This window comes from Tinamus guttatus, unplaced genomic scaffold, assembly GCF_059628265.1.
Source record: "Tinamus guttatus ecotype Peru unplaced genomic scaffold, ASM5962826v1 Tinamus_guttatus_pri_ptg000043l, whole genome shotgun sequence".
Taxonomy (NCBI): domain Eukaryota; kingdom Metazoa; phylum Chordata; class Aves; order Tinamiformes; family Tinamidae; genus Tinamus; species Tinamus guttatus.
The window spans coordinates 1,224,051-1,249,769 of NW_028288577.1; the positions used below are offsets into that span (position 1 = coordinate 1,224,051).

The window sequence follows — 25,719 nt, forward strand, 5'->3', positions numbered from 1 at the left end:
TCAAATGATTTAAGTAGTTGTTTGACTCAGTGCATATTATAACTCAGTTTTGTGCGAGGCCTTTGGGGGGGAAGAATGTGATATTTGGAAAACGGTTCACGTCCTCAGGGTCTGGCTGTGCTGTTTCTGTCGAGTGCTGAGTGTGCAGAGGGTAACTGCATCCCATTCTGCTCCAATCCCGTTCTTCATTACGTGCTGCTCAGAGGTTGGTGCTGTTTCTCAGTACTCTGATCAACAGGTATAGGGAAAATGTGTTTTATTCCAAAGCAGTAAAAACTCATCTGGTGACCAACTCATATATATTATTCTTGGTAGTTCCTAGTATTTTTAATGAAAAAACCTCAATGTAATCGCAATCGGTAGGGAATAAGGTAAGTTTGCTTTCTAAAATTGCCACTGTTGCCGACCTGGAGACCAGCTGAATTTGGTGCATTTGAACAGCAAAATTTCTGGTCTTCCCTAGTACAGAATTCAACAGACAGCATTAGGACCCATTTGCTGTCACATAAAAGTGGTGATTTTTTCATGTCCCCTGTGGAGTCTTATATTTTGTGGGGCAAAACATTATAAATTATTTGGGAATGAAAAATTTCCCAGGTTGTATCCCGAACAGACAAAAACACATTTATAATTTTTTTTTTTTAACCATGAGTCTCTTTGAACTGAAGCAATGAATCTATTTTTGTGCAAAACTGCATTGGAGAGAAACTGCTGCTTTGAAATTAATTTCTCGCACCTGCTTTATGTAAAAATTCTTTAAAATACATTTGCAACCAATCTCAGTCCTTGTTCCTGATAATAAATATGCAATTAGGAAAGACCAAATCTGTGTTTTCTAAACTTTTGCCCTGTAGCTGAGTTTCAAACTAGCTTTCTGTATGTACAATTTGGTATTTTAAAAGTCAAATTTTCCATCTAGTAAAGTGACTGAAATGTCTAGCACAGTTTCACTGGATAATCTTTTCAGAATAACAGTTTTCTCGGCCCCCAAAAAGGATGCAGTCTTGACACAAATGGGAAACAGATTGTGTTTTTTGGCTAATACTACTGTACTGGTTTAGATGTTGATTCAGTCAACTTCAGTCTTAGATTACAAGATTTGCAAATTAAAGGAAAACCAAAACGGAAAGAACATCTGTATAAATTTTGTCTTTGTGGAGTTTTGTCCAGGCAGACTTATTGTGTTCTTGGGACTAGCACAAAGAGTCGTTCTGCGTGTGCACACGCATTTGCTCACCCCATGGCGTGCAGTTCATATTAACGAATTTGGTAGGTGTTGGAACATCAGAACTAGTGATCTGTAAAATGAACAAAGTAACGGTGGTGGCCACAAAACTGCACGGCAGGCCCAGCCTGTGCTGTTGGGAGTTACAGAATTTAAAGACCGGCTGGATGAGACCAATTAGGATCCCCTTTCCACCCCCACCATAACCTTCCATCCAAAAGGATTTTACACATTTGCACGCTTGACCTTTGCCTAACTAGGACAACCGAGATGCAGAAAAGACCTTTCCTTTGAAAATGTGTTGCCAAAATCTCATATACATGTGTATGATACAACTATGCAAGTGTTGCTAGTTGGGAGGTCAGTTATAGGAATTTTTTTTTTAAATACCTTTAATATATTAGAGTTTGAGACTCTTAGGCTGTCTCTTCCAACCACCTTCATTATGGAAGGTGTTAATATTTTAAGATCATATGATCCTCTTCCTTGTTTGGCAAACTATCTAGCGCATGTCCAAATCCAATGTCTGTTCTAGCAGTCAGTGAGTTTTAGTGTTTAAAATGAGCTAGCTGTGAAATGATTTGTAAGGAACAAACAGCAAAGCTTTCAGGAAGGATCACCCAAGAGAAGGAAATTAGCCATGATGAATGAAGTTCTTGTGCACAGTTCCCACACTGCTCTGAGTAACTCTTCCCGAATATTTTTACTGGAATGCCATTGCAAATAAGTGGTTAGGACTTAAGACTAGCCAGGCTGTGCCAGAGTCTGAATCATACGGTAGAACGTGTGAAGGGTGTTTCCACTCATAATTAAGAAGATGAAATGCAGCATATTTTTATACAAATCACACATTAAAAAAAGAAAAAAGGAGAGAGACAGAGATTGGATAAAAAGTTACGATTTTTCAATTGTGTTATACACTATGAAGTAGATTTCCTGGAGTTTGCTAAATATTTGTGGTCTTTTCATTGAAGACTCCACAAAATTTTGTCTGCTTCTGACCCATTCCCCTGCAAAACAGAGCAAATTGCTAGAAGCTGTAGGTCTGGATTCCTTTGTGTCTCAGCTTGGGCAGGTAGGAGGGATAGGAGAGCATAGGTGTAACGCCAGTTTTCTTTTGTGGCAGCTTTGGAACTGCGCCGTTTTGTTTTCTCATTGGAAAATGATTGCTTATTTTTATTGAATGCCGATGCGGATTCTGGCGTTCTGTTGATGCTTTATGCTGCTTGACATTAGGTGCTTGAAGACTGAGTTAATGGCACCGGTATGATCCATCAGACCAGAAAAGAAGCCAGAGACTCCAGAATTTGAATTTTGGCTCCAACAAAGTTTTCTGAAATAATCTCTGACTTAGCTACCTCCTCCCGGAATCCCTTCAGCGCTCCCTCAGTGAAGAGCAGCTAGCGGGTGCTGAGGTGTCACTCCATGTGCAGAATGTGCCGTTTCCCGGTTGTATCAACTCTGAAGCCTTTTTGGAGAAAAAAAAAATCTGCCCGTTAGTTGGGCTGTTACTGTTTAGTTGTTCTACCTGCGTGGCATGTGTCTTTCCTAGAGATGAAGCAATGGTAGAGCTCTGTAGGATGTTTTCTTCAAAGCTCAAGCAGAGCCTTCAAGGCCGCGTGCAGGTGTGTGGTCTCGGCTGCTCCTCGAGGGCTGCGCTCGCAGGGCCCGGCCTCTGCCCTGCACCAGCGCCCGCGGTGCCGGCACGGGGGAAACATCATCCTGCTCCTTGTGAAAGTTCCCCCTCGCCTCAACGGCCTGCGTGGCGGCCTGTCAGGTCCTGAGAGATACAGGACTGCTGGGTAAAGGACTTTAAATGGTTTTGGCTGGCATGGGATTTGATTTCTTATGGTACGTGCTAAAGCTGGGTACCTTCTCTATTTTAAAAAAAAACAAGTTTCAGATCCCAGAATTGTTTTCTTGCAACTTGTTTTTGTAGTTAATATTAATGGCCTTCCACTGTGCTTGTAGTGTTCAAGTGATGTTTACCAGTAATATTGTAAAACTTCTCACAAAATGCCATGAGACAGAGCCTTACTAGGCGAAGGCAGTGTTTTTGTTCGTAAATATTGAGTAGGAAAGATCCCATGTTACTCTGGCTTACTACATGTCTGTCTGAAGGAACTCTGTAATAAGTTGTTAATCTGGGATCAAAAATAGAAGGAAGAAAATGATTATTTGAGGTCAAACTTTGCCCAGTTGGTGAGAGCTACGGGTAGTTTGAGCTTCTCGAGCTCTGATTTATCACACTGGTGGCGTGGGGCCTTGGGAGAAGAGGTTTCCAAGCTGAGGCATCAGCTCTTTCTGCTGTCCCTCGTGCACCCCCGTGCACGTAATGATAGGGGTAGGAGATGGAGGGAAGGAAGTAGCTTTTGCTAAATGCATGGCCAGATAAAACCAGCTGTAGCACATACCTTACTGCAGTAACTTGTCAAAAGAAGCACTACAGGGAGAAGATAATGCACAATGCCATTACAGGCAAGGCTGCTGCTTCCAGGGCCACTTTAAATTCCACTTTAAATTATTAAATACTGTAAACGCTATAAAGTTAATTAGAAGAGGAACAAACTCTACAAAGATAAATGTGTTTTCAATATGTTTCTCAGGGAGGGTACAGTAGAAACCAGTGAATGAGAGGAAATTTATTTCTGGCAGCACTCTAGACATGGAACTGTGGTTGAACTTTTTACCCTAATTACGTCCCCACTAATGCCTGCAGCGGTCTGGAATCAAAGCGGCCCTTCAGGCCCTGGAAAGTCTCTGATGTGGCGAGCGTTTGTTGTGTGATGAGGGTTGCTTAAGAAAAAAATGGAATATTGTGACAGGATTTTTCAAAATTTCTCAGTTACCACCCACCTCACTTGTTGCCTACAAAAATAGAGTAATTGTTTGCATCTGTGTGTTTTTGTCTGTCTTAGAAATAACTGCTATAAATCAATGTGACATAGACCTAGAGAACATTTCAGGATTATATTTTCTTTTCTTATATGTTTTAGGGCTATTTCTATGTTAGAAGAACTTAAAGTACATTGCAAAATAGTTGGAAATTTCAGGATGGTTTAAGGTTGTCCTCTTTTTCTGAGGATGCTAACGCAATTGGATTCCGAGCTCTCAAGTTAGCACAAAGAAGATGCAATTTTACATTCTTTATCCTCCGTGCTCTTAGTTTGAGTGGCTAATTACAAACTGCATTGACTTACGGCCTCCTGTCCATTTTATTACACAATTGCTGTCACTTGAGTAATTCACTTCAACTTGACGGTAGTTGAACTTTGCTTCTGTTACTGCGGCCGTTTTGTGTCTTGCAGCAGTCTCTGGAGTCCTCCTTGCCTTTTTTCCCTTGCTTCCTTTTTTTTTTTTTTTTTTTTTTTTTTTCTCCCCCTCTTCTAATATTTAACATACAGTGGAAAAGCAAAGGAAGTTTATTGAACTCAAAGCTTCAAATCCTTTTTTTTTTTCTTTCAAGTCTCTTAAGATGAGTGAAATACCATAGTTATTTTTTCTTTAGTCTTGATTAGGTTTCTGAAATATAACAGTAACTTGTTCAGCTGAACGCATATATTTTGGTAGCTTTAAAATTTCAAATTTGCAAAAACTATAAAATGCATAATACATCAAAATTTTATTAAGTACTAAACAATTAAAATAGATTTAAAAGGCCTTTGCTTTGAATCATAAGGCAGTTTCTTATAATCTTATTTTTAATTTCTTGCAGTTTTGCTAGATAACTTATTCAGAGTGTCAGCTAGAGGAGAGTTCTTTCCACATGCTTGGATAGTTGCTCATAAACATCTTTATTAATCTAAATTTAAATGACCTCATTTTAAGATGAGGCATCAAGACAGTAACAATTTAAATACATTTTACCTGTGCAATTTGAGCACCCTCATGTCCCATTACAGAGGCTGCTGTATACAGTGTTTGGCTCCATGGTGAGAATACTTCATATCTGTATGTTCCTCCTTAATGGTTGCAATTCCTTTTGGATGATGTCAGCCAAATATAATGATGATTTTTTTTCCAAATTTTATAAAAAGTGAAAAGGAAATAGTTATATCTGTGACCTCTGAGGAAAAGGCAATGATATACCCTAACTTGTTTTGATGTTGAGATACAGGATCTCAACCTTAATGCCAATTTGAAGAAATTCAGACTTAATTGGTTCTGCTGTTCTTGGAGTTCCTTGTTCAGAGTAATTATGATCAAGTACTACTTCATATGTTCAAGTCAGCTTTCAGTGAGTTCAGTTACAGCACTCTGAATATCAGGGTCTGCTATGTCAAATCATATAGCAAATCAAATAAGACATAAGAACATCAATTAATGGGCACTTTTTGACCTACCTGATGTGAGCAGAAGCTCATAAAAGCTGTGATTCGTAGCACTTTAAGTGCTTTAACCATAAAATCTTATTTTATCTGTGTTCTAATTCAGTCATATACAATTCTTTAAACTTTGCATTAAATAAATAGAATTTGCTGTCAGGTGTGTACCCAGAGAACTGAGGTGTTTCCAGAGATTCAGGCTTACTGAATTTTGGCAGATGATCAGAAGTGTAGGAAAAGGTGTATGTCTGCTCCAGAAGCTACCACTATGGTGTATTTAAGATCTCTTTGATTGCTTTTTGGAGAGAATATTGCCTTTTATTATCTTTTTTCATCATGAGTGTACAAAGTAGTTTCCCTAACTTCTGCTGGAAATGCTTGTTTTGAATCTTTTCAAAAAATATAACGTGAGCCGTGAACTAATGTATAAACAATAAAGAGTTGGTGGTTTTGCAAGCACCTGAAAAATGGTGTCGTAAAGCACAGACCGAAAGATATATATATCTCATATATATACATATATATATATATAAATAAAAGATATATATAAACCCAACACAACAAAAACCTGAAATCTGCAGAAATTTTTGTTACATGAATGAGCAGAATTAAGTTATGGGCTTTCGCAGCGTTGCCAGTTGCAGATAGCAGAACCTTTCCAATATTGCTTGCTCAGTATTCCATCTCGCACAAGCCGTGTGCTGCAAACATGCCCAGAGATCACAGGGGAACTCGAATAAATAACGTGCTGAGAGTTGGGTGAGGATTTGGGTTATATTTCTGAAGGAGCTTTGTAGTACCCTTCAGAAGAAGGAGTTATGCTGATTTTCAGTTTAGATTGCTTTTAGCTTTTGATAGAATCCTGGCTTTGCTAAAAGTAACAAGTAATGCCTCAAATGTCTTGAATTAGTGTACTTATGTTGTATTAATCAAGAGCATGCTGTCTTCTGAGCACTTCTAATATGCCATTGACCAGACTGTACTGTCAAAAATATAAGGGCGGGGGGGGGGGTGCTATTGATTGCAGTTTTGTGCACATTGGTAGACTAAACTCTACGGTTATAAACCGGCTCCACAAAATGCTCTTTTTGCCATATTTGACAGTAAGGCAAAGGAGGACAAGGCAAACCTTAAATTTATTCAGTTTTGTAACTTTTGCTAGAAACAAATTTACCACACTATGTCATGAATATGGTGCTCATCATCTTAATTTCTGATAGAGCTGTGACAGTTGTGTAACCGTGTTCTTATGAGTAGTTTAACTTGATGCTCTTTAAGAATTACAGAAATTTTCCTAGTTAAGCATGTATTCATGGAATGAACAAGGAAAGCCAGTGCCTGGTAAGACCAGGTTCATAGCTTCTGTATGAAAGAAAGGACTGTCTGGTTACACACCAGAGCAAAATCTGGTCCAGAGTACCCCAGAAAAATCACTTCTGTTCTGAAAAGTGAAGCTCCAGATGTATTTTTCCTCAATGACAGCTATGGTCAAGGAAGCCTTGTAGATAAACAGATCCCATGGGATGCTGCTTATCTCCCTGTATTAACTAACCCCAAATATGAAGGGACAGCTCTGTGCTGTAACATGTGGTATATCTCAGTGAAGTGGAAAGCGTGTCGCGCGCCGGTCTCGCAGCAAGAGCCTGCCACAGCTGAACAGCCAGCTTGTGCTATATCTTACACTTCAGTGGCAGGCGTGCCACATGTCACCGAGCCGCGCGCCCGTGAGCTGCAGGACACCCAGGTACCTTGTACGCTGCGGTTTGCCTTTATGGAACTACGTAATTTTGACTAAGTTTCGAAAATATGTGTGTAAATAAAGTCTCTTCTCATGATCTGTGTGAATAATGTTGCTACAGGCAGAAAGCACGCCTGTAGAAATGTGTTACATGCTCTTAGTAACACAGAATACAGGAAAAGTCCTTTTCTGCCTGCACTGAAGAGTATATCAGGTACAATCTGAGAGAGATAAGAGTTTGCTTTTGAAAAGGAAACTGTGTACAAGGATAGAACAGGACAAGGTGGAACACTTAACACTTGCAAACAATAATTATACATGAGGATAGACCTGGAAATATAAGACAAATAACTCATTTGATTTGCAAGAAGCTTATTTAGATGTTCTTTCAAATGAGCCTTGGAAGATAAGGGATTGCCACTCTAGGTATTATTTTGACCTTCTTGAGATGCGAGAGTGAAATTCGTATCATCTGCTATTTAACAGAAATATCTTAATGCTATATCAAATTTCCTTTTTTTGTGTGTTTAGGGGATTAGATTTAGTAACATATGTCTAAGACTAGTGTAGCTTTTTCTTATTTAAAAAGAAGCCTTTCAATGCTTCTTGCAATTTGTGGTCCACTTAAAATGTCTCTGCTGCTTGAGTTATGCACCCGTTTTTAGGAAGTGTCGCTTTCTCAGAAATGTTACCCTGCTTTTCTTGATTTTTTTTTTTTTTGAATGAACCTGTTAAATATCATGAGTGAAAGTAACCAAGTTGCCTATAAAGTTCGGTTTTCAAGCTCACGCCTTGGAAAGCTGCGACTCACAAGGCCAGGGAGGTTTAGCAGACTAACTAGTGGAAAGCTGTAGTGTAACAGGCTCTACATTGGTGTTCTATGAAAAACTAATGCAGTCCTGGGATTTCTTCTAAAAATGAGGAGGGAGGGACAAGAAACAAATGATTTTGTTTTCTTTACAGAGAGTTATTCATCCTGTGAGCAGAGTTTTCATTTTGGTGTATGTTCTTCAGGAAAAAAGAATTGAGAATATTGCAGTACTGAGGAGAGTTTGCAGTAGGCCTGTCAGTGTGTTCTGGGGCTGGAAAACAAACTGTCCGTCCGGTGTAAGACTTGGAATTCTAACTTCCATTTTATTGTGGATGAGGACTTGGTTTGGGCGCATACTGGCATGTGGAAAAGATAACTGAATGCAGTGAGTTTTTCTGTGTTCTTAACACAGACGTGGTAATAAGAGCTGATGGTTAAAAGCAGAATGTGTAGAAATTTGTTTTTGGCATAAGGAATTTATTTGAGATCCTCTAAATGTTGGAGCAGCATATGATAGAGAACTCCTTGTTGCTTGAAGTCCATAAGACAAGGTTAGGGTGCCTGAGTTATTAAAACAATCAAAGAAAACAAAAGCCCCTTAAGCTTCTAGAAGGTGCCTGACCTGGAAAGAGAAGCTGATCCTTGATCCAAACAGCAGCCTTGTGAAAAACAAAATTGCCTATTAGCAGGTATCAGTGTTAATAATATTACGAGAAAGATCATGAATCTCATGCTTCAACTTTCAGTGTTAAGGCTCAGGTTAGTTGTTTTTTCCCCAATCAGTTGTGTGCTCCAGTTTTGTTTCACTTTTCTTGCCATTCTGTAGAGCATCAGAGCCTGGCCTCAGCGAGAGAGAGGTTCCTGGATAAGCAGAACTGCTGTGTGGAAACTTTGACTTTTCTCATGGTTGTTTTCTCACAGAAAATAATGACCTCACGTTGATTACATTAGTCTTTTTTGATATAAAAAGTGTATGTTTTGTGGAGTTTGTTTCTGTATGCAAACGTTTTACACGGAGCCTCCATAATTTGGGAGAGTGTTTGCTAACAACTCTGAAGAGATGGTAGTTTGCTCACGATGCGTACGCAGATGTATTTGAATGCCAGCTGCACGAGGCATCTGTTCTTTTTTCTTCTATCCATATTGCAACAATCAAATGAAAAAAGATGCAAGAGCCTCAGTCTTATTGTATAGTTCATATTTACAAATGTCGGTGTTGTGTAGTAGTTTGAATTTGTGCCTGTGATGTTTAAAACTTTAGCTGATAGCTCTGCATTAAGAAGCTAGTTTAATAACCTCCCTAAAGTGCACGTGTCCTCTGCTTGGTTTCACTGATACATAACTGGCATATCCCTCTCTGATCATAGGCTGCCATGTCCCACGGCCTGCAAAGAAAGGATGTGGAGGGAGGACTTGGAAATGAAACAAGCAGTTTTGACCCACTCCATGATACTGCTTGATTATTAGCACTGGAGTTAAAAATTATCTGTTTTTAGCCAGTGCTGCTTACAAAATCATTGATAGAATGTTCTTGTATGCCATAATACTGTTTTGGCTGATTGCAATAAATTATTCACTTGAGTTACAAGAACTGGGATTCTGTTGGTGTGGTACGTAGGAGAAGCTAAAATAGTCTCTGCAGGGACACTGAATTTTCCTTGTTTGTAATCGCATTTATTTCTGCCAGCCTCTCCCTCCAGAAGGCATCGTTTGGCCTGAGCCTGACTTGTAATTTGTTGCTCTTCACATCCTTAGTGTTGAGATCAGCCGTGAGGCTGCGTGAACATCGACTCCAACAGGCCAAACCACGACAACGGCACCGTTATCTTCAATGTAGCCTTAGCTGATACTGCTGCTATTTCCATATATGCTAATATAACATTGGCTTTCGTGATTTCTGTTCTGAAATAAGAAGGCGTTGTAGCCATCTATGAAAATCATAATTCCTTTTAGGTAATAAATACATATTATCAAAAGAAGTTTATAGATTGACCGTTCTGTGGCTTTGTGCATTTTCTAGCAGCAATGAGCTGCTAATGTAAGGTAACTGGGCTTGAATCTCTCTGCTGTTAAAGTGCTTTTTGAAGGGCCTTTGAAGTGCTTAAAATAATAAATAGCACCCTCTAGTTATTAGCCTCAGTATGTGCCTATAAAAATGTATATTTTGGGAAGAGTTTCTGTAGGCAGAATGTCCAACGTATTTTTTCTATTATTGCTTTGAGTGTCTTTCTGTGCATCTATTGTATATTGTTTTCCTGCTGTGTACATGCTGTGTAAACCAGTTGAGCATGGGGAGACATTTGCGATAAACAGTTGGCAGCTGTACTCTGGTTTTCCTGAAAATTCCTGAACAGCTTGAGCTGATCCGCAAGACAAGCAAGTGTTGCGGCAGGAATTGTGTTAGACTCTATAAAATAAAGCAGATATAGGCAAGGGGAAACACCCTCCTTTAGCAATACTTAGTATATGTTTGTACAGCTGGCAACTTGCGCTGCTTCGTATTCTTTGACCTAGAAGTAGCCAACATTTTAATGCGTTCTTGGAGGGGAAAAAGGTGTTATGGAAAAGAGCTGCCACATCAAAGGCTCTGCTCAGCTTGTAAAATGGTTTCACCACTACCTTCCTCAGGCCTATCGGAGCACTCAGCACTTTCTTCCTCTCCAAAGCCAGTATGCCTTTTTGTTGAGAAGTGGCCTTAGAGCTTTATTTATATTAAGATGATAAAAGTGACACGAAGCAGTTGAAAAGATCTCTAATTCAAACAAAAGTTCATCAAAGATACAGTGTTAATTATGAATAATGTGTCTATATCAAATACGTTGTCATGATTCAGCTGTAACTTAGTGTGGTAAGTGCTCCTTTAACAGTGGTTACTCTGCAAAGCATTTTTTAAAATGCTAGAATATACTCTAAGGCTTCATACTTGTCAAATGATTTGTTTGCTGGTCAGATCTGCTGCTCCAAAGTCTTATTTTGGCACAAAGAATAGTAAAGGTTTGATTAATGGTTGTGCAGAACAGGTTCTTGACCATTGCAAATATCATAATTCAGTCTGTAATCCTGCCTTTGGTAAATGCAGAAGGCTTCTATTGACCCCTTGTTCTCCAGTGTTCTTGTTGTGTTGCTGAATATTTCTTATTTAATGTGCAGGGTAGGCTTGTTTTGTCCTGTTGAAAATTAACTTAAAAATAACAATAGAAGATGAGTCCTTTTTTTTATTCCTCCTGTTTCCTTTTCAATGATTTTGTATGAAGGAGATGAAAAATGATTCTGTGGCCACAGAAATGTGAATTTTTGTTACTTTTTCACATTTAAACTATGTTTCTTTCTTCATTTTAGCACAAGTCCGCCTTACTGTTGTGTAGACCTCTACTCTTTGCGAACAGGAGAGATGGTCAAATCCATACAGTTCAAAACTCCTATTTATGATCTGCATTGCAATAAAAGGTAAGGGTGTCCAATCTACTCCCTGTAAAATTTTGCTAACAAATATAACTTGTGATGTATGTGTTCAGTTTATTCTTTTAACTTTGCTGTAAGCAGAGCTTAGGTTCTTCACTTCTCAAGTAGCACTTGTTTGACTTATGACAGCAGACTGTTGCGATGGATTTCACTTGGATCTCGCAGGTTTTTGCTTTTTAAATACGGTAGTTGTGGTTGTGCAATTCAGTGTCTCACTAGGACTACAGAGTTGCTCTTCCTCATATTCCTTGTTCTGTAAGATCTTCTACTGTATTTTTGAGAGGACAGAAAACCCAGAATCCCTCTTGTACATGAGGATATTGATGATCCTTGATAATTCTGATGAATTTCAGGTAGTGATTTTGACCAGCAGCCACGTGTAAGTTACAGAAGAATACTATTATTGTAGAATAAACAGCTTTAATACCAGAGCTAACTTAATAACAAAGATATTTTGATTGTGTTAAAGGCTTTAAAGATGCAGAGTATAGTTCTTCTTATCCCCAAACTGATTCGTATAGGATGTGAGTTTGATCCATATATCAAAAAAAAAATTTCACTTAAGTAGTGGAGTTGGTGAAAATTGTGTGTCATCCAAGAGGTCACTGTCTGCCAGAATGATTCAGTACTGATCTGTGCAACTGTCTCTTTCAAAATTTAAAGTTCCCTTGTGTACAGCGTGATGATAGTAAATCTTTCCAGCCCAGCCTCCGAGCAGAAGAAAAATCCAATTGCAAAAACAGTCAAAAGGCAAATCATCGTTCAAAGTCTCTCCCAACTAGAAAGTCTTTCCAGGTGCTAATGTTTCTTTTCCGAAGTGGTAAAAATGGAAAAGCTACTTCAAAGCTGTGTGGCTGTATCCAGGGTAGCTGCTTTTCTGGAATGTATCAGATTCTGTTGTTATCCAAGGCAAGCTCACGGTTTCATATTGAAAATGCATTAAATGGCCAAGTGTAGAGCTAATGGTCCGTTAACCATAGATGAATGGAGTCCAACATTTGAAATTAAAATAAAACTTGAGTTGCAGAAGAATGGAGAAGTGTTTATTATTTATGCATTTACACTCCAAAATCATCATCTGGTAGGTTTTTATTTGTGCAGAAAAACAGTCCATATTAAAAAATATGCTGAAGTTTTCTGTACATGCATTATACTTCTACATGCATCTAAAATCTTCCCATTATTCATACGTTATTTTTTGTGCATTCTGGAGGAAGTTGCTTAGAATTGATAGATTCCTTTTTGTTTGTTTGTTTTTCTCTCCTTAAACTTGAGCAATTCAAAGAGACTGTGACTTAAAAACAAAAAAAAAAAAAGTGGATGCAAAGAAAAATCACATATATTGGAGGAGTATTAATATAACTTTTCTAGAGGGAAATCATAACTCAAATTATTTATATTACCTGAAAATACCAGCAAGTATGTGGCTAAGGTTGTTTTTTTAGGATATTTCATCACCAAAGCCTTTTACAAGCATTAAGCTTTAATGGTATAAGAAAGAGGTTTTCTTGTGGCTAAATAGGTGAAAATAAAGGGAAAAGAAGGAAACGAAGGGCAAGATTTATAGTTGACTTTTACACTGATGGGAGATGACCATCACTGTTGAGATAATGAACAGATATTTTATAGTAAGGTTGTGCATGTGTGTGAGTGCATAAACATGCACCTGTGACTCCCACTAATTGATACAAATCCTGTTTCTCTCAACCTTATTTCTATGCCAATGTGCTGCTCTTATTAAACCAGCAGTTTCTTATTTACTAAATTTGCAACGAGATCGGCAATAGGATTATTTCAAATTTAGCTGGTGTTCTACCAGTTGTTGATTTGATTGTTATTTGAGTCATTGAAAGCAATTGAGGATCCTTGCAGCTCCATTCCCTTTCTTTTTAATGGAGCTTTTACTGCAGGAGGTAGATCATAAATATGCTGTGTTGTTCTGTATCAGATCTGTGCACTTCCTGAAGTGCAGGTTATGTGGCTGGCATGAGAGAGAATCCCCAATAACTGCCGTGTATTGGTAACCTGGCAGTTTATCACCCTAGAATTTATATTGATGCTTTTGAAATAATTACATTTAGATATTGAATCTTTAAACCAATGCATTTAATGTTTAAAGTACGTATTCCTTTTCTGTGTTTTCAGGATACTTGTTGTAGTCTTGCAAGAGAAGATCGCCGCCTTTGACAGCTGTACTTTCACCAAAAAATTCTTTGTTACAAGTATGTATAATGTTGTGTTCACTCTTTCTGCTCCGGTGAGTAGCTGCAGTGACGTAAAACAGATATTTTTCCAGTGTCAGCACAGCGAAGTTACATGCTAGAGATGAGGCAGCCGGTGGTATTTGACTTTTCGTATCCTCAAAGCATCTACACATCTTCATGACTTCATTTGGAGTCTCAGGGAATGTCTTGCTTAACACAACAAAAACAAAAACCTGGTTTCTGTGCCACTTTCTGCACATCTCTTGCTGACGTAGCTCATTTCTTGTTTACTATGAACAACACTACTTATACTGGCATCTAGGTATTTCAAATATTTTATTTTTCAGAAATAAAAAGACTGTACTCTAAGGTTGGGCTTGTTAGCATAACCAGCACTTTGAAAGCAGATTGACAGTGGTCTGTGCACTTGGCTGTTGCTCCTTAGTCCCACATGTGCTTGTTCCTCTCCCTAGTTCAGCAGGCCCCAAAACTCGAGCAGGTCTCGGGTGTGTTAGGGCAGCAGAAGAGGTATTTGTGTGTAGGTGCTGCTGGCTGGTGACTCCCCTTCTTTCCTCCTTGCTTGATGGCAGCAGATAAGCTGCTCTCCTAAAGTTCTTCCTCTGCTGCAGTGATTTACACGTCACTTAGAAAAGATGGCTGTTTGCTACTGCTTTTGCTCTGACTTGTTGCTCGAGGAGTGGGATTAAGGTGCAGTTTATCTGCTCCTAGAACTGTGTGTGCTGTAATGCAGACTTCCAGGAAATTAGCTCCAGAAAAATGAGCATGTAATCTCTCCAAACGGTTGATGAACATCACAAGCGTTCACTTGTTGGGGTATCCTCTGACAATCGTAAGATTACTGAGAGATTAAAAACTCCAGAACTATTGGAGCTTTATTGTTTAAAAGGAAAAGGTGAAACTTCCGGAGTGCTTTCTCAGTCCCGATTATAAAAAGTTGTAAGTATCTTTCTATATTAGCTTGCTTTTAGGCTAATTAGAAGAAGGATTCCTTGCAGTGCTTGGAAGGAAGGCACGATTATGCAGTAATATTAAAGTTGCCAATAGGTGTCAGTTTCTTCCTATACATGGACATAAGGTACCCAAGAATCTGCTAGTGTTCAGTAAAGGCAGCTTGTTCCTGAAGAAGATTCTCAGCTCTGATGCTGAACTGCTTTTGGTGGGAAGCGATGGCATAGAGGGCAGAAAATAGGAAGTTGGGATCACTAGTGCTTTGAAGACACTTCTGTGACCAGAGTAAATGGTTGGAAAAAGAGGAGAAAGGCAGGCTTTGGAAAAAGACGTGGTGACGATATGGGAAATCGCATCTCCCATCTGTATCTACTTAGTGGAGTGTAAGATTTGGAGCCTCGCAGAGACTCTGCTTAAATACAGACATAATTGAGCAGAAGCACTTGTCCATTTTGTTGACTGTTCATACATGGAAATTAAATGCAGAAGATGCAATTAAAAGCAGTGTTAGGCGTTCTGAAGTTTGGTGTTCCTCAGCAATGCTAATGCAGCTGTGTTACACATGAGTTGTATTTGTCTTTCTGTTTTTGTTTTTGTGGTTGAATGTGTAGCTTAGTATATTGTTGTAATAAATATACCATAAAATATTCAGGATGTAGAGCATGGTCAAGTTTGTGCTGCTGTTGGAATGCTTAACTCTTGCATTTCCTGTCTTTTTAAATCTTTTTTTAGTGCAAATTGGAGCTAGTAGGGATCTGGTGGGAGAGGGGTCCTTCCTGCAAGGAGATGGAAATGTGCGGATTTGGCTTGAGTGGCAGCGCGCCGGCACCTTTTGCTTGGTCCTTGTTAACAGAGCCTCATGGCACGGGTGCTGCAGCCTTGGTGTGCGGATTTGGCAGGTGTTTCAGCCCAGCAAACGTGGTGTGGGCACTCGCAGCAAAACCACGTGGCCGTGTCCCCCCTGTGCACGTGGCAGCGCGGCCTGCGAGGTGCTGATGCAGCAGCAGCTCCATGGGGAGCCCCGTCCCACCGCAGCCCCTTCTCCCTGCCCTCCGGCTCGCCTTCCCGACGAGCCGACTCGCACCAAGGGCAAAACAACACAGAGAGGGCTCTGAATTTGCTCTTGGAAGTGCTGGTGTGGCCAAGCCCGACAAATTTACTTGGAACTTACAGTAAAGATATTTTGGTAGCTATGAAAGTCAATGTGTAGATGGTTAAATCCTGAAGAGTTTTGCTCTGGTTAATTTAAGATTTCCTTCAGACCTTGTTTTCTTAATACTGTATATAACTGGAAGATCAAATCTTAGTGATGTACAGGCTCTTTTTCCTGCTTTGCTCTGTAAAGAACAGATGCAGAAAAGCTGGATTTCATTGATTTCTATTCCATCAGGGCTCCCAGAACCGTTCTGCAAAAATGCTTGCTTAGTGAACATTGATGGTTATGAATATGGCCTGATGGACACTTTCTTCCCTATAAAGAATACCCTTCCCACCCCCAAGGCCCTAAGTAAAGATTATCACAGATAACATCATGCATGTGGCATCATCTTTGTGTCCGATAGCTGGTGCCTGCTCGGCTTCCCTGGCCCTTCCACTTCTCGTATTGATATATTCTCCATCCATTATTCTCTAGGGATGAAGACAGTTATTGCAGCCATTAGCTGGCACCACATTTCTATTGATGCTCTACAGCTAGAGCCTTGAGAGGTAATTTTCCAGATTTTAGTGAGAGTACTTTATTGTATATAAAGTCTCAAAAGACTTTTGCCTAACCACATGCCAAAAATTATTCAGTATATATTAAATGCACCCCGCTGCACCTTCCAAAAGAATAAAAAGAACAGCGTTTGACTCTCTAATCTGTAATTGGGCTGTTGTAGCCCTGTCTGCCCCGATCCTCGTGTACAAGATGCTGAACGTGGGTTTTGGTCTGTCACGGGTCTGATCTGGAAATCATCCGTGCCTTTCTGGGCGTTTCTGTTAGCTTTGCTGGGGTGCCTTTTCCCTCATGTACACCTAGCGAGCAGCTTGATCTCTTGGCTTTGAAGTAAAAACTCTCGATGTCTCGTGAGAAGTTTAGTGCCCCCGGAGCTCGAAGCGGAGCTTCTTGGAGAACGCGCGTTTCCCTTCCCCGCCATGCTCCGTGCGTGCCGTTTATCCCGGCTGTCCCGCAGGGTGCAATAACTGCCAGGATTCCTGCGGCCGTGGAGGGAGAGACTCCTGCAGGCTGCGAGTTAATGCAGGTGGGGAGAGAGCCCTTGTGTCGGGTGACTCGTGATCAGCCCCGAGGAGCCGCGCGCTGCCCACGGCGCCCGCGCCGGGAACGCGAACGTGGAAAAAGGAGGAGGGCTTCAGGTACCCGGGAACCGCGTCTGTGGGGAACGCAGACCTCATCCTTTTGCTTCCTAGCAATGTTGTGTGGAAACTGATGTCTTTGCTTACAGAGTGTTTTATTATATTTCAGGAAAGTATACATATCACAGAAAAAGTGCATAAAGACAGAAATAAGACATTCACATCCAAGATGGATATCCTTATGTCCCATTTTTGACAAATTTTTAGAATTATAAACAGCAATTCCCGCTGTTTACTTTGGCCTAAGTTGCTTTTAGCTTTTTTTTTAAAAAAAAAAAAAAACCCTAAATGTTAAAGGCCCAAACCAAAGCCAGCTTATTCACGTTGTCCTGCACAGGAACAGTAACCTCTATAGCAATGTTATTATTTGTCCCTGTCCAATTGTCTGAGATTGTAAGAAGAAATAAGCCTCAAGATGAAAGCATAGCTTGTCCTGAAATCAGTCAAATTCGTGTTTAATTGATCAACCAAGCTTAACAAGCATTAAAGGCCCCAGTTGTCTATGGTAAATGCTCTGGCACTGCTCTCGGGCTGAAGCAGTAACAATAAAATCCTCCAAAAACGTGTCCTACCATGAGGGAATCGCAGGGCAGAGGAGGTTTCCGTAGACATTAAGTATGTACCAAAAAACTGCTGCCTGGAGCCCATGCGAGGAGGTATCTCCCGCATCCCGAGGGCCGTCCCCGCTCCCGCCTGCCGCCGCGCTCGGAGCACCCTGCCAGGAGCGCCCATGCTGGTACGTGCAGCACTTGTGGACTTAGCTTTTCACTTCATTTCTGGAATTTTTTGGCTTTTGGCAATGAAAGTCCCTCAAGGATTGGGGCGGGTGATGAGGGGAAACCCCAGGTGGCCAATGTGGTTTTGCAGTAAGGTGCATCCTGCTGCTTTGCTCTTCTGCTCAGGTTTTTATGGGCAATACTTAAGGAGAAGGAAGTATAGGAACAATAGAGTTCGGGGAAGTATGGGACTGTGAAAGTAGTAGCATTTACATGGGGCCTTTCATCTGGAAGGAATTTATAAACAGTGTTACTTTATACAATTTATAAACAAATAAATTTGGTTTGCTTGGTGATGCTAAAAATTAACACCCAAACAAACAAGAAATATTAGATAAAGCAACTTATATGATCTGTTTGCTTGGAAATAAACAATGCTGCTGCAACAACAGTGTCACTCTATCCATTATTTATTTTAAATACCCTTTCTATGCTCTTTATTGTGGGTCTTTCCTGGCTGCCTTGAAATACAATCTTAGTAGTATTAATAGAAATTACAAAATAATTTTCTATAGAGTGCTATATATTCCATAAGGCCTAGGAGAAAACTATTGCTTCCAAACTACATCTGTTTAAGAATAGACATTAACTTTGCTTTGTGGATTTTGAAAATAATAATATAGTAAGTGACAAATGCTTTGAATGATCAAAAGCAAATAATTTACATCAAATTCGGCATTTTGGAACTCATTCAGAAGAAAGTTTGGAAATGGTATTTGAAGTTCCACTTATGTGAAGGGCTTCATTAAAATGAACCCCAAAAGTCTCTGCTTATCCAGGACTCTGTTCTTAGCAGGTTTTGGTTACTCGGCTCCGTCTGGAGGAGCAGGCGCAGCAGCTCCTGCCTTGCCAACCCCTTTCTCTAGGGTGCCCCTTATCCTGGGGCGCCTTGGCCGGGCTCTTGGGGGTTTGCTGGCTGTGTCCTCTCCCAGCGTTGGGTTCCTCGTGCTCAACAGAGGCAGTGGGACAGCACTAGTGGGCACTGCCCATGGAATAGCCATTAAAAAAAAAAAAATTACAGTAACGATGAGACTAAGCCATAGAAGTGATACCAGAAAAGTGAATATCAGTGCAGAGGAGACGAGGGAGATTCTGGGAAAGGCAGGCAGGTTTTTGTACTTAACTGACTTAAGGACAGAAATAAACAACTTTCTAAAATGGTCTTCATTTAAGAAGCAAAATTGCAGTAATTTTGTCTTTAAAAGCATTTTAAATAGTTCCTGACAGGTTTTTCACCTTTTTTGTGTGGGGGTGATAGTCCCAGTAAAGCTTGTTACAGGGTCTCCTGTTGTTCAGTGTCTGCTTGATTTGCTGTCCTTTTGGAAGGACTTTCCCTGCGTGAGCTCTTCTTGGATGACCTCTCCATACCGTCATTAAAACTTGGAAACTTTGGTCGTCTTGACAGTTCATTCTGCGTTCTCATTATGTTCATTCCTATTGTAAACATGCTAAAATTGCCGCTGTTGTTGCTTAGAATGGATTTTTTCCTCAGTTGTTTTGAAGTTTAGTAGAAATAGAAGTTAATCTTTAAGAGAGTTAGGCTTGTAATGATTGGATATCTGAGCTCGATAGGTCACGCTGTGTCTGTCTCTTCATTTGCTTAGTAGATGATGTTCTGCTGACTCCAGCTGTTTTTTTTGGAAAGCAGAAAAACAATTTGCTTTTCCCTTCCATAAAATATAACCCCTTGTTTATCCTTGTGCTGCTGCAAGTTTTGAAAATGTGTATACGCACAATTAAAAGAAAGGGAGGAAATGGCCCTTTTTTACGTGCTTTTTCTCTCCGTGAGCAGTGCTGAGCTCTGAGTCGGGCTGTTGACCTCTGCGGAGGCTGTTGCTAGAACCGGCTGCTCCAGAGAGGGGCCGGGCCCGACTGCTCAAATGCAATTTGTGGAGCAAACTACCCAGCGTGGTTTGAAAAGCTGCAGCTTTTCAGAGAGAACTTGGCAGGATTTATTCTCTTTTTTGTACTTCTTCATTCCCATTGGGTTATTGAAATAATTTTATAACAGCTCCCTTTTCTGAGCCACTTTTTGTGAGGAGCTGTAGGAGTGCAGGGGTTTTGCCTTGCAGCGTGTGTGTGGCTGCTGCTCCTGTTTTTGTAGGAGGGGGATTGCAAGGCAGGGATGCAGGAGCGGAAATGTGAGTGGCAAATTGTGCAGTAACTGGGAGGATTTAGAGGAGCGTTATCATCCGGCAGCTTTTATTGGTATCTTCTGTACCTAAAGGGGAGAAAAATAAATGGTGCTTGTGGGGGAGCTGCATGTCTCTGCAGAGCCAGATAAGGATTGCTGAAGCAGAAGTCAGCATTAAATCCTGACTGGTCCAGATCCATAATGTCATCGGAAGAACATGCTTGTATTTACAACCTAGGGTTGTCTTTGCAACCTTTCTTTGCTTTCTTTGTTCCTTAAGAGGCTCTGGCTACCCACATTTTATACAGTGCTGGAATGTAATAACAGTTGTGGCATCATCTCTTCAGAATTCATTTTCCTTCCTGAGATCAAGGCGGTGATAAGGCCTTACAAAATATTCTTTTGGTTTTGCTTTCCTGGCCTGAGAGGGATTTAATTGGATGAATTACTACTATTTTTTTTTTCCCTTGCACTGCTCTGTGACCTTCGAAACAGCTCGCTGTGGTCTTCTGACTTTTGTGCCTTCCCTGCTCTGCTCCAGCAAATGAAATAAAGCCCCGTTTGTGCTAAGCTGGCACCACGGCTGCCCCGGGCTCCGCTGGGTGCCACGAGCGCGGCCGCGGCTGCGCCAGGGCTGGATCCTGCCCCGGGCCCTGCTCGGCCAGGGAGAAAGACCAGGACCTGCCCAATTGTCCATGTTCAGCTGCAGCTCCAGAACTGAGGAGAGCGGAGACGGACTATTTGTCTGATACCTGCACCTGTGCAATATTTACTTTTTAATATTTGCATATCAGAAAGGAATTAGGCCTTGCCTCATAAGTAGATTTATTCAGGTTGCTGCTGATTTTAAGGGAATGAAGATTTCTGTAACTAATGCTAAGCATGCCCAGAAGTCTGGGAGGCTGGGGGCTTCTGTGCAGAATTACTAGAAACAAAAGCACAAGCACAACAGCCTTTGACACCACAGAAAAACAGCAGGGCTTGTATTGAACTGAAACTGTTCGATCAACAGCAATACTTCAGTAAAAATAAGTAAAATGTGAAGATATAAAAGCAATTGAGACACTTTTAAAATGTCCTCGGCCCACTGTATCAAAACAGCATTAAAAAATGCAAGCATAAGGAGAAACTACTATTTACACGTAATTAAACTGTTCAAAATAGCTCATCTAACCGCAGCCTTATCTTTAGGTACAAAAATGCAAGCATTTACTGAGTGATATTAGCAAATGAAAGGCCTTTGTTTAGATTTTTTTGTTTTCTTGGCAATAAGTAAAATTCTTTGAGAAGTCATTAAGATTTTTTTTTAATGCTATTTTTTACAAAACTTTTCAGGCTGCTATCCTTGTCCAGGGCCTAACATGAACCCTATTGCTCTTGGAAGCCGCTGGCTTGCTTATGCAGAAAATAAGGTAAGGAAGGGCTCGACTAATTCTTTACATGCAAAAGCTGTATGAAAAGTGTAATCTGCAAGAGGACTTCGTTAGCTGTGATAGACCTAATCTTAGCTGCACGTTAGTAATGTTTGGTCTTTGTGTGCATCATTTTTACTCTGCACGTTGAGCCAGGCTCTTGGACTTGCGGGGCATGAAGATGTGAGTAGTATGGGTGGAAAAAAGGTATCTACATGTGTTTGTGAGGTCACTCAACAGTTAACTCATTTTACATTTAAAATGTTTGAAACATTTCCTTATAGAAACATCTGAAATGTCAGCAAGTGAGGAGTCTTAAATTCGATTTGAGGGAAACTGAGTCAGGAGGTGGCCATGGGTTTGTTTGACCTAACCCAGCAATTCTCTTCCCAGGTTGGAAAACTGCCTTAAAAGCCTCTCCTGTTACTGCCACCCCTAGATGAGCTGGTGAAACTTCCCAGCCAAGTGGGCATTTAAGAAGTACTGCCCAAAATAAGCAACTGCTTCAGAAAGAAATTTAAATTACTTGTGTATTCCTGGGTGCATTCACTGTGGGCTTCTTTCTCCCTGATATAACTGTTCAGCAATTTTTAGCATAAGCAGAAAAGGAGTATCAGCAGAAGTACATATTACAGTGATTTTAATTTTTTTTTAAGTTTTAGCAAGAATGGTACAGGCTACATACTGCGTGCACCAGCAATAAATATCCATAGTTGTTTCACCGTTTTATTTAGTGAGAAGCACAACTTCCTATTTCTTGTTAGTCAGGTTCAAAGGCAAGAGCTGCTTTTGTGGGTTGATGGCAGGTAGAAAAGTCTTGTTGTGATTTATTACTTTTGAAGGAAGGCAATATAAAGCAAACCCCATGTACATTCCTCTCCTCTATTAAAGTTTAAAGTAGCTCTTTTCCTTTGTCATTTCTTTGCTTGCTAGTCATAAAAAGGAGGGGAAAGCCACATTCAAATTCTTCGAATGTCAGATATTTAATGTTACATATACATGGCTAAAGCTTTTGATTATATTTATTTAAATTTATTTGTGGTAGTGCTGCCAGACCAAAAATCCCACCATTTCAAAGTTTATGAATTCTTAGTGACTACTCATCTTGTAATTGAAAACTGGAGTTCAGTATGCGACAGTCTGGGTGGCACCCAGAAGATTATAAAAAGGGGTTAAGTGTCTCAGCAGGGCTTTTTGCTATTTGTAGGAAAAAACACACCACTACACATGATAAATAAGAGCTATGGTAATGGGTTATGGGTTTGTGTAGCTTAATAGTAGTTACTTGGTTACTGTCTTTCTTCTTGTAGCTGATCCGATGCCATCAGTCCCGTGGTGGAGCCTGTGGAGACAACATTCAGTCTTATACTGCCACAGTCATAAGTGCTGCCAAAGTGAGTACATCATCCACTGCAGGGAGAGGTTATCATGTAAGATAATTATTAGATTCCCCTGCTGAATTGTTCTGATTTTGTTTGTTTTCCCCCTTGTCATTCATAAAAGAAAAAATAAGGTAAGAAACATGCTGACATTAACACTGTGTATATGGTCCTGATCCTGTAAATCTCCGAGTAGCCAGTATTTTCCATCTCTCTAAGTGTTCCTGTCTTTTCAAACTGACTTTTTATTTATTAGATTCACCTCGTCCTACCAATGACCCCTGCTATAGGAAAATCATAACAAATGGCTTTGCATAATGACTGTAAGATGTATAAGCCTTTATGATCAGAAATCAACTTTTGGAATTATTGGTCTCAGCAACATAGAAACTACCTTCAGAACTGCTTGCTGCTTTTTGGTTTCAATCACATCAGCGTTACATGTTTTAATATCCCGGAAGGGTGACAGCACAGTTCTGTAGCTGATTAATTACTTGGTAGCTTCCTTTGAAGGTTAGAGTTTATTAATAATTGTTTATATTTGGGTTCCATTGCCTAGTTTTCTTAGTTCTGATGACATTATAATTTCCCTCTGTTTTCAGAGAAATGTCTGGGTTTTCATAGTGTGAGAAGATGACCATGGCTTGGAAAAATCTTAGACAAGCCAAAGAGCTTGTTGTTTTACTCCTCCTCCTGCCCTTTCCCTTTAGGAATTGCCTGCGACACTTTGCCAAGTTATTTCTTGTTCACATGTGGGTGCATACACACACACACACACACTTATACATACGTGCACATGCTCACGTGTGTGTTCTGGGGCTGTCTGACAAACTTCATGCTGATTACAAGCTTTCTTTCAAACTGCTTGCCTTTTCATTTGTGATATACACAACAAAACAAATCTAATAATAGGAATTAAATGACAGCACAGAATAGAAAGCCCAACTTCACTGAGCAAAACAACACTTATAAGAACCCACAGAGACACATAGGTCATGCCATCTTGTGTAAAAACAAATAAAACACAAAAAAGAACATATTCCGTCAGCAGAGTTTTGGACACAGTCTTTCTGTGGCTGGAAAGGGAGAAAAAAATCTTTTTTTTTTTTTTTTTTTTTTTTTTTTTTTTACTTTGTTGAGGAGAATTTGAATTGCTGGTCTTCTGAAGAGTCCGTGTAAAACTTGCTGCTATCTCTTTGTATTCTTTCACCATCAGCCGAAGGAAAAAAAGGAGAGAAGATCTCCCCAAACCCTTTCAATCTCTGCATTATTAACATGTTTTTTATGGTGCAGATTGCTTTGAAAGAAACAATTGGCATGAACAGCCACGGTTAGGATCAGATGTGGTAATTTTTTTGCAAATGGATCACTGTACTGCCAAAGTCTAGCCAAGTCATGACTGAAGAGCAAGCCAAAGCTTTATTATTCCTTATAGTGTTTGTCAGAATATTCTAATAGGCTCTGAAGACTAGTGGAGACGAGCAGTGTTTCTGTTTAGAGCTTCCATTGGTGGAAATTCTGAAAAAGAGAGCATCTGTTACAGCCCCTAGCACCCGAAGACCATGGATTACCATGTTTTAAGGCCAGTGAGCACCAAAATGATGACTTTGTCTCATAAGGATCGTAACTCAGAAATTCCCATATGAAACCGTTTGCAAACGTGGAAGCAGTGATGTTGCATCTTTAAATAACTACCGAAGATAAAATGTTTTTATAATAATAATAGGAAAGAAGTACTTGTTAGATTTTATACAGAGATGAACTAGCAGTGGAAGGTAGGAAATTGCATAATCCTGTGAGCAAACCTTACATGTGTTTTTTCCATGCCTCCAAGATTAGTGTTGGTTGCCTATTAATGGTCGAGGGATAGAGTTTGGAGTTGATAGCAAGGACAGAAGGCAAGTGCTGCATTTCAGCAGTGTTTGGTATTTCTGTATTCAGTGCTGCGGCCCCTGTGCGAGCAGGAATCCCCAGGTTCGATTATCTGTCGTTGGGGATGTGGCAAAGCAGCAGACACGAGCACAGAAGCGCTCGGGACCCCATGCGGGTCACGGTATGTCCCGTGGAAGAGGGGTCTGCTCCTGCTGTGTCCCTGGCCATCGCGTCACCCGATCCTCCACGTGCGGGGCCCTCCTGCAGCCGGTCCCGCGTGATGTGTCCCCAGCAGCCGGGCGTCCTGCTGCTAACCAGGAGTTTGCTGATTCTCCTCCTTCCCCATCGCAGCTCCCTCCTTTCAGAGCATGTGGTTAGACTGGGAAAGGCAGTGCAACAACTTGGTAAAATATCAGCATTGCAGAGAGAGTTTGAGTTGGAAGCTGGAATTGTTTACGCAGTCTTGGTGCTCAGAATAAAGGCTTTTTTGTTGATTACCAAGACATTCATGTTTAAATAGATGCCTATCTTTTTGGTACATCTTTTTCTCCTCTCCGTAGATTTTTTTTCATTTGTAAACAAATAAATCATGTGAAATATATTTATTATGAGAAATGGGAACAATATATTGTTTTGTCATAAAATAATGTGAGACCTTGTTGGAACAAAAGTCTAACAGTCCCTGAATGATGGTTTTTAATTTTCTCAACTAATTAAAGATGTACTTTTTCAATTAAGTGGGGGTGAGTGTATACATTTATTTTAATTAAATATATGTGTTCCTTTGTATTTGAATGAATGTGAACAGCTTTATTTTTAAGCAAATAGGTTATATATGAGCATACAAAGAGTTTGTGTGTTTGCACATTGTGCATCACTGCTTACAAAAGGAATTGGATTAAGTATTTGAATTTTGCTTACAATGCACTAGCAGTTGTCATCTATGACAAAGAAATCGGGACAGTGCAAATTTTAACTTATTTCAAATTAAAATGTATTTGGTCTGTCAAATGTTTAGCAGCAAATTATAAACCAAGTTCTTCTCACCTAATAACTT

General features: G+C 40.1%; 1 protein-coding gene across 7 annotated transcripts in view; it reads left to right on the forward strand.

The window, feature by feature from the left end:
* The window catches only part of BCAS3 (BCAS3 microtubule associated cell migration factor), a 272,079-nt gene that overhangs the window by 24,607 nt on the left and 221,753 nt on the right, over window positions 1–25,719 (forward strand). For all 7 annotated transcript variants that reach the window (XM_088536029.1, XM_088536047.1, XM_088536076.1 and 4 more), the window contains exons 8-11: window positions 11,439–11,546; window positions 13,707–13,783; window positions 21,335–21,411; window positions 22,722–22,805. In XM_088536029.1, the coding sequence (XP_088392155.1) occupies window positions 11,439–11,546; window positions 13,707–13,783; window positions 21,335–21,411; window positions 22,722–22,805 (346 nt within the window). The remainder of the gene's footprint in view (window positions 1–11,438; window positions 11,547–13,706; window positions 13,784–21,334; window positions 21,412–22,721; window positions 22,806–25,719) is intronic.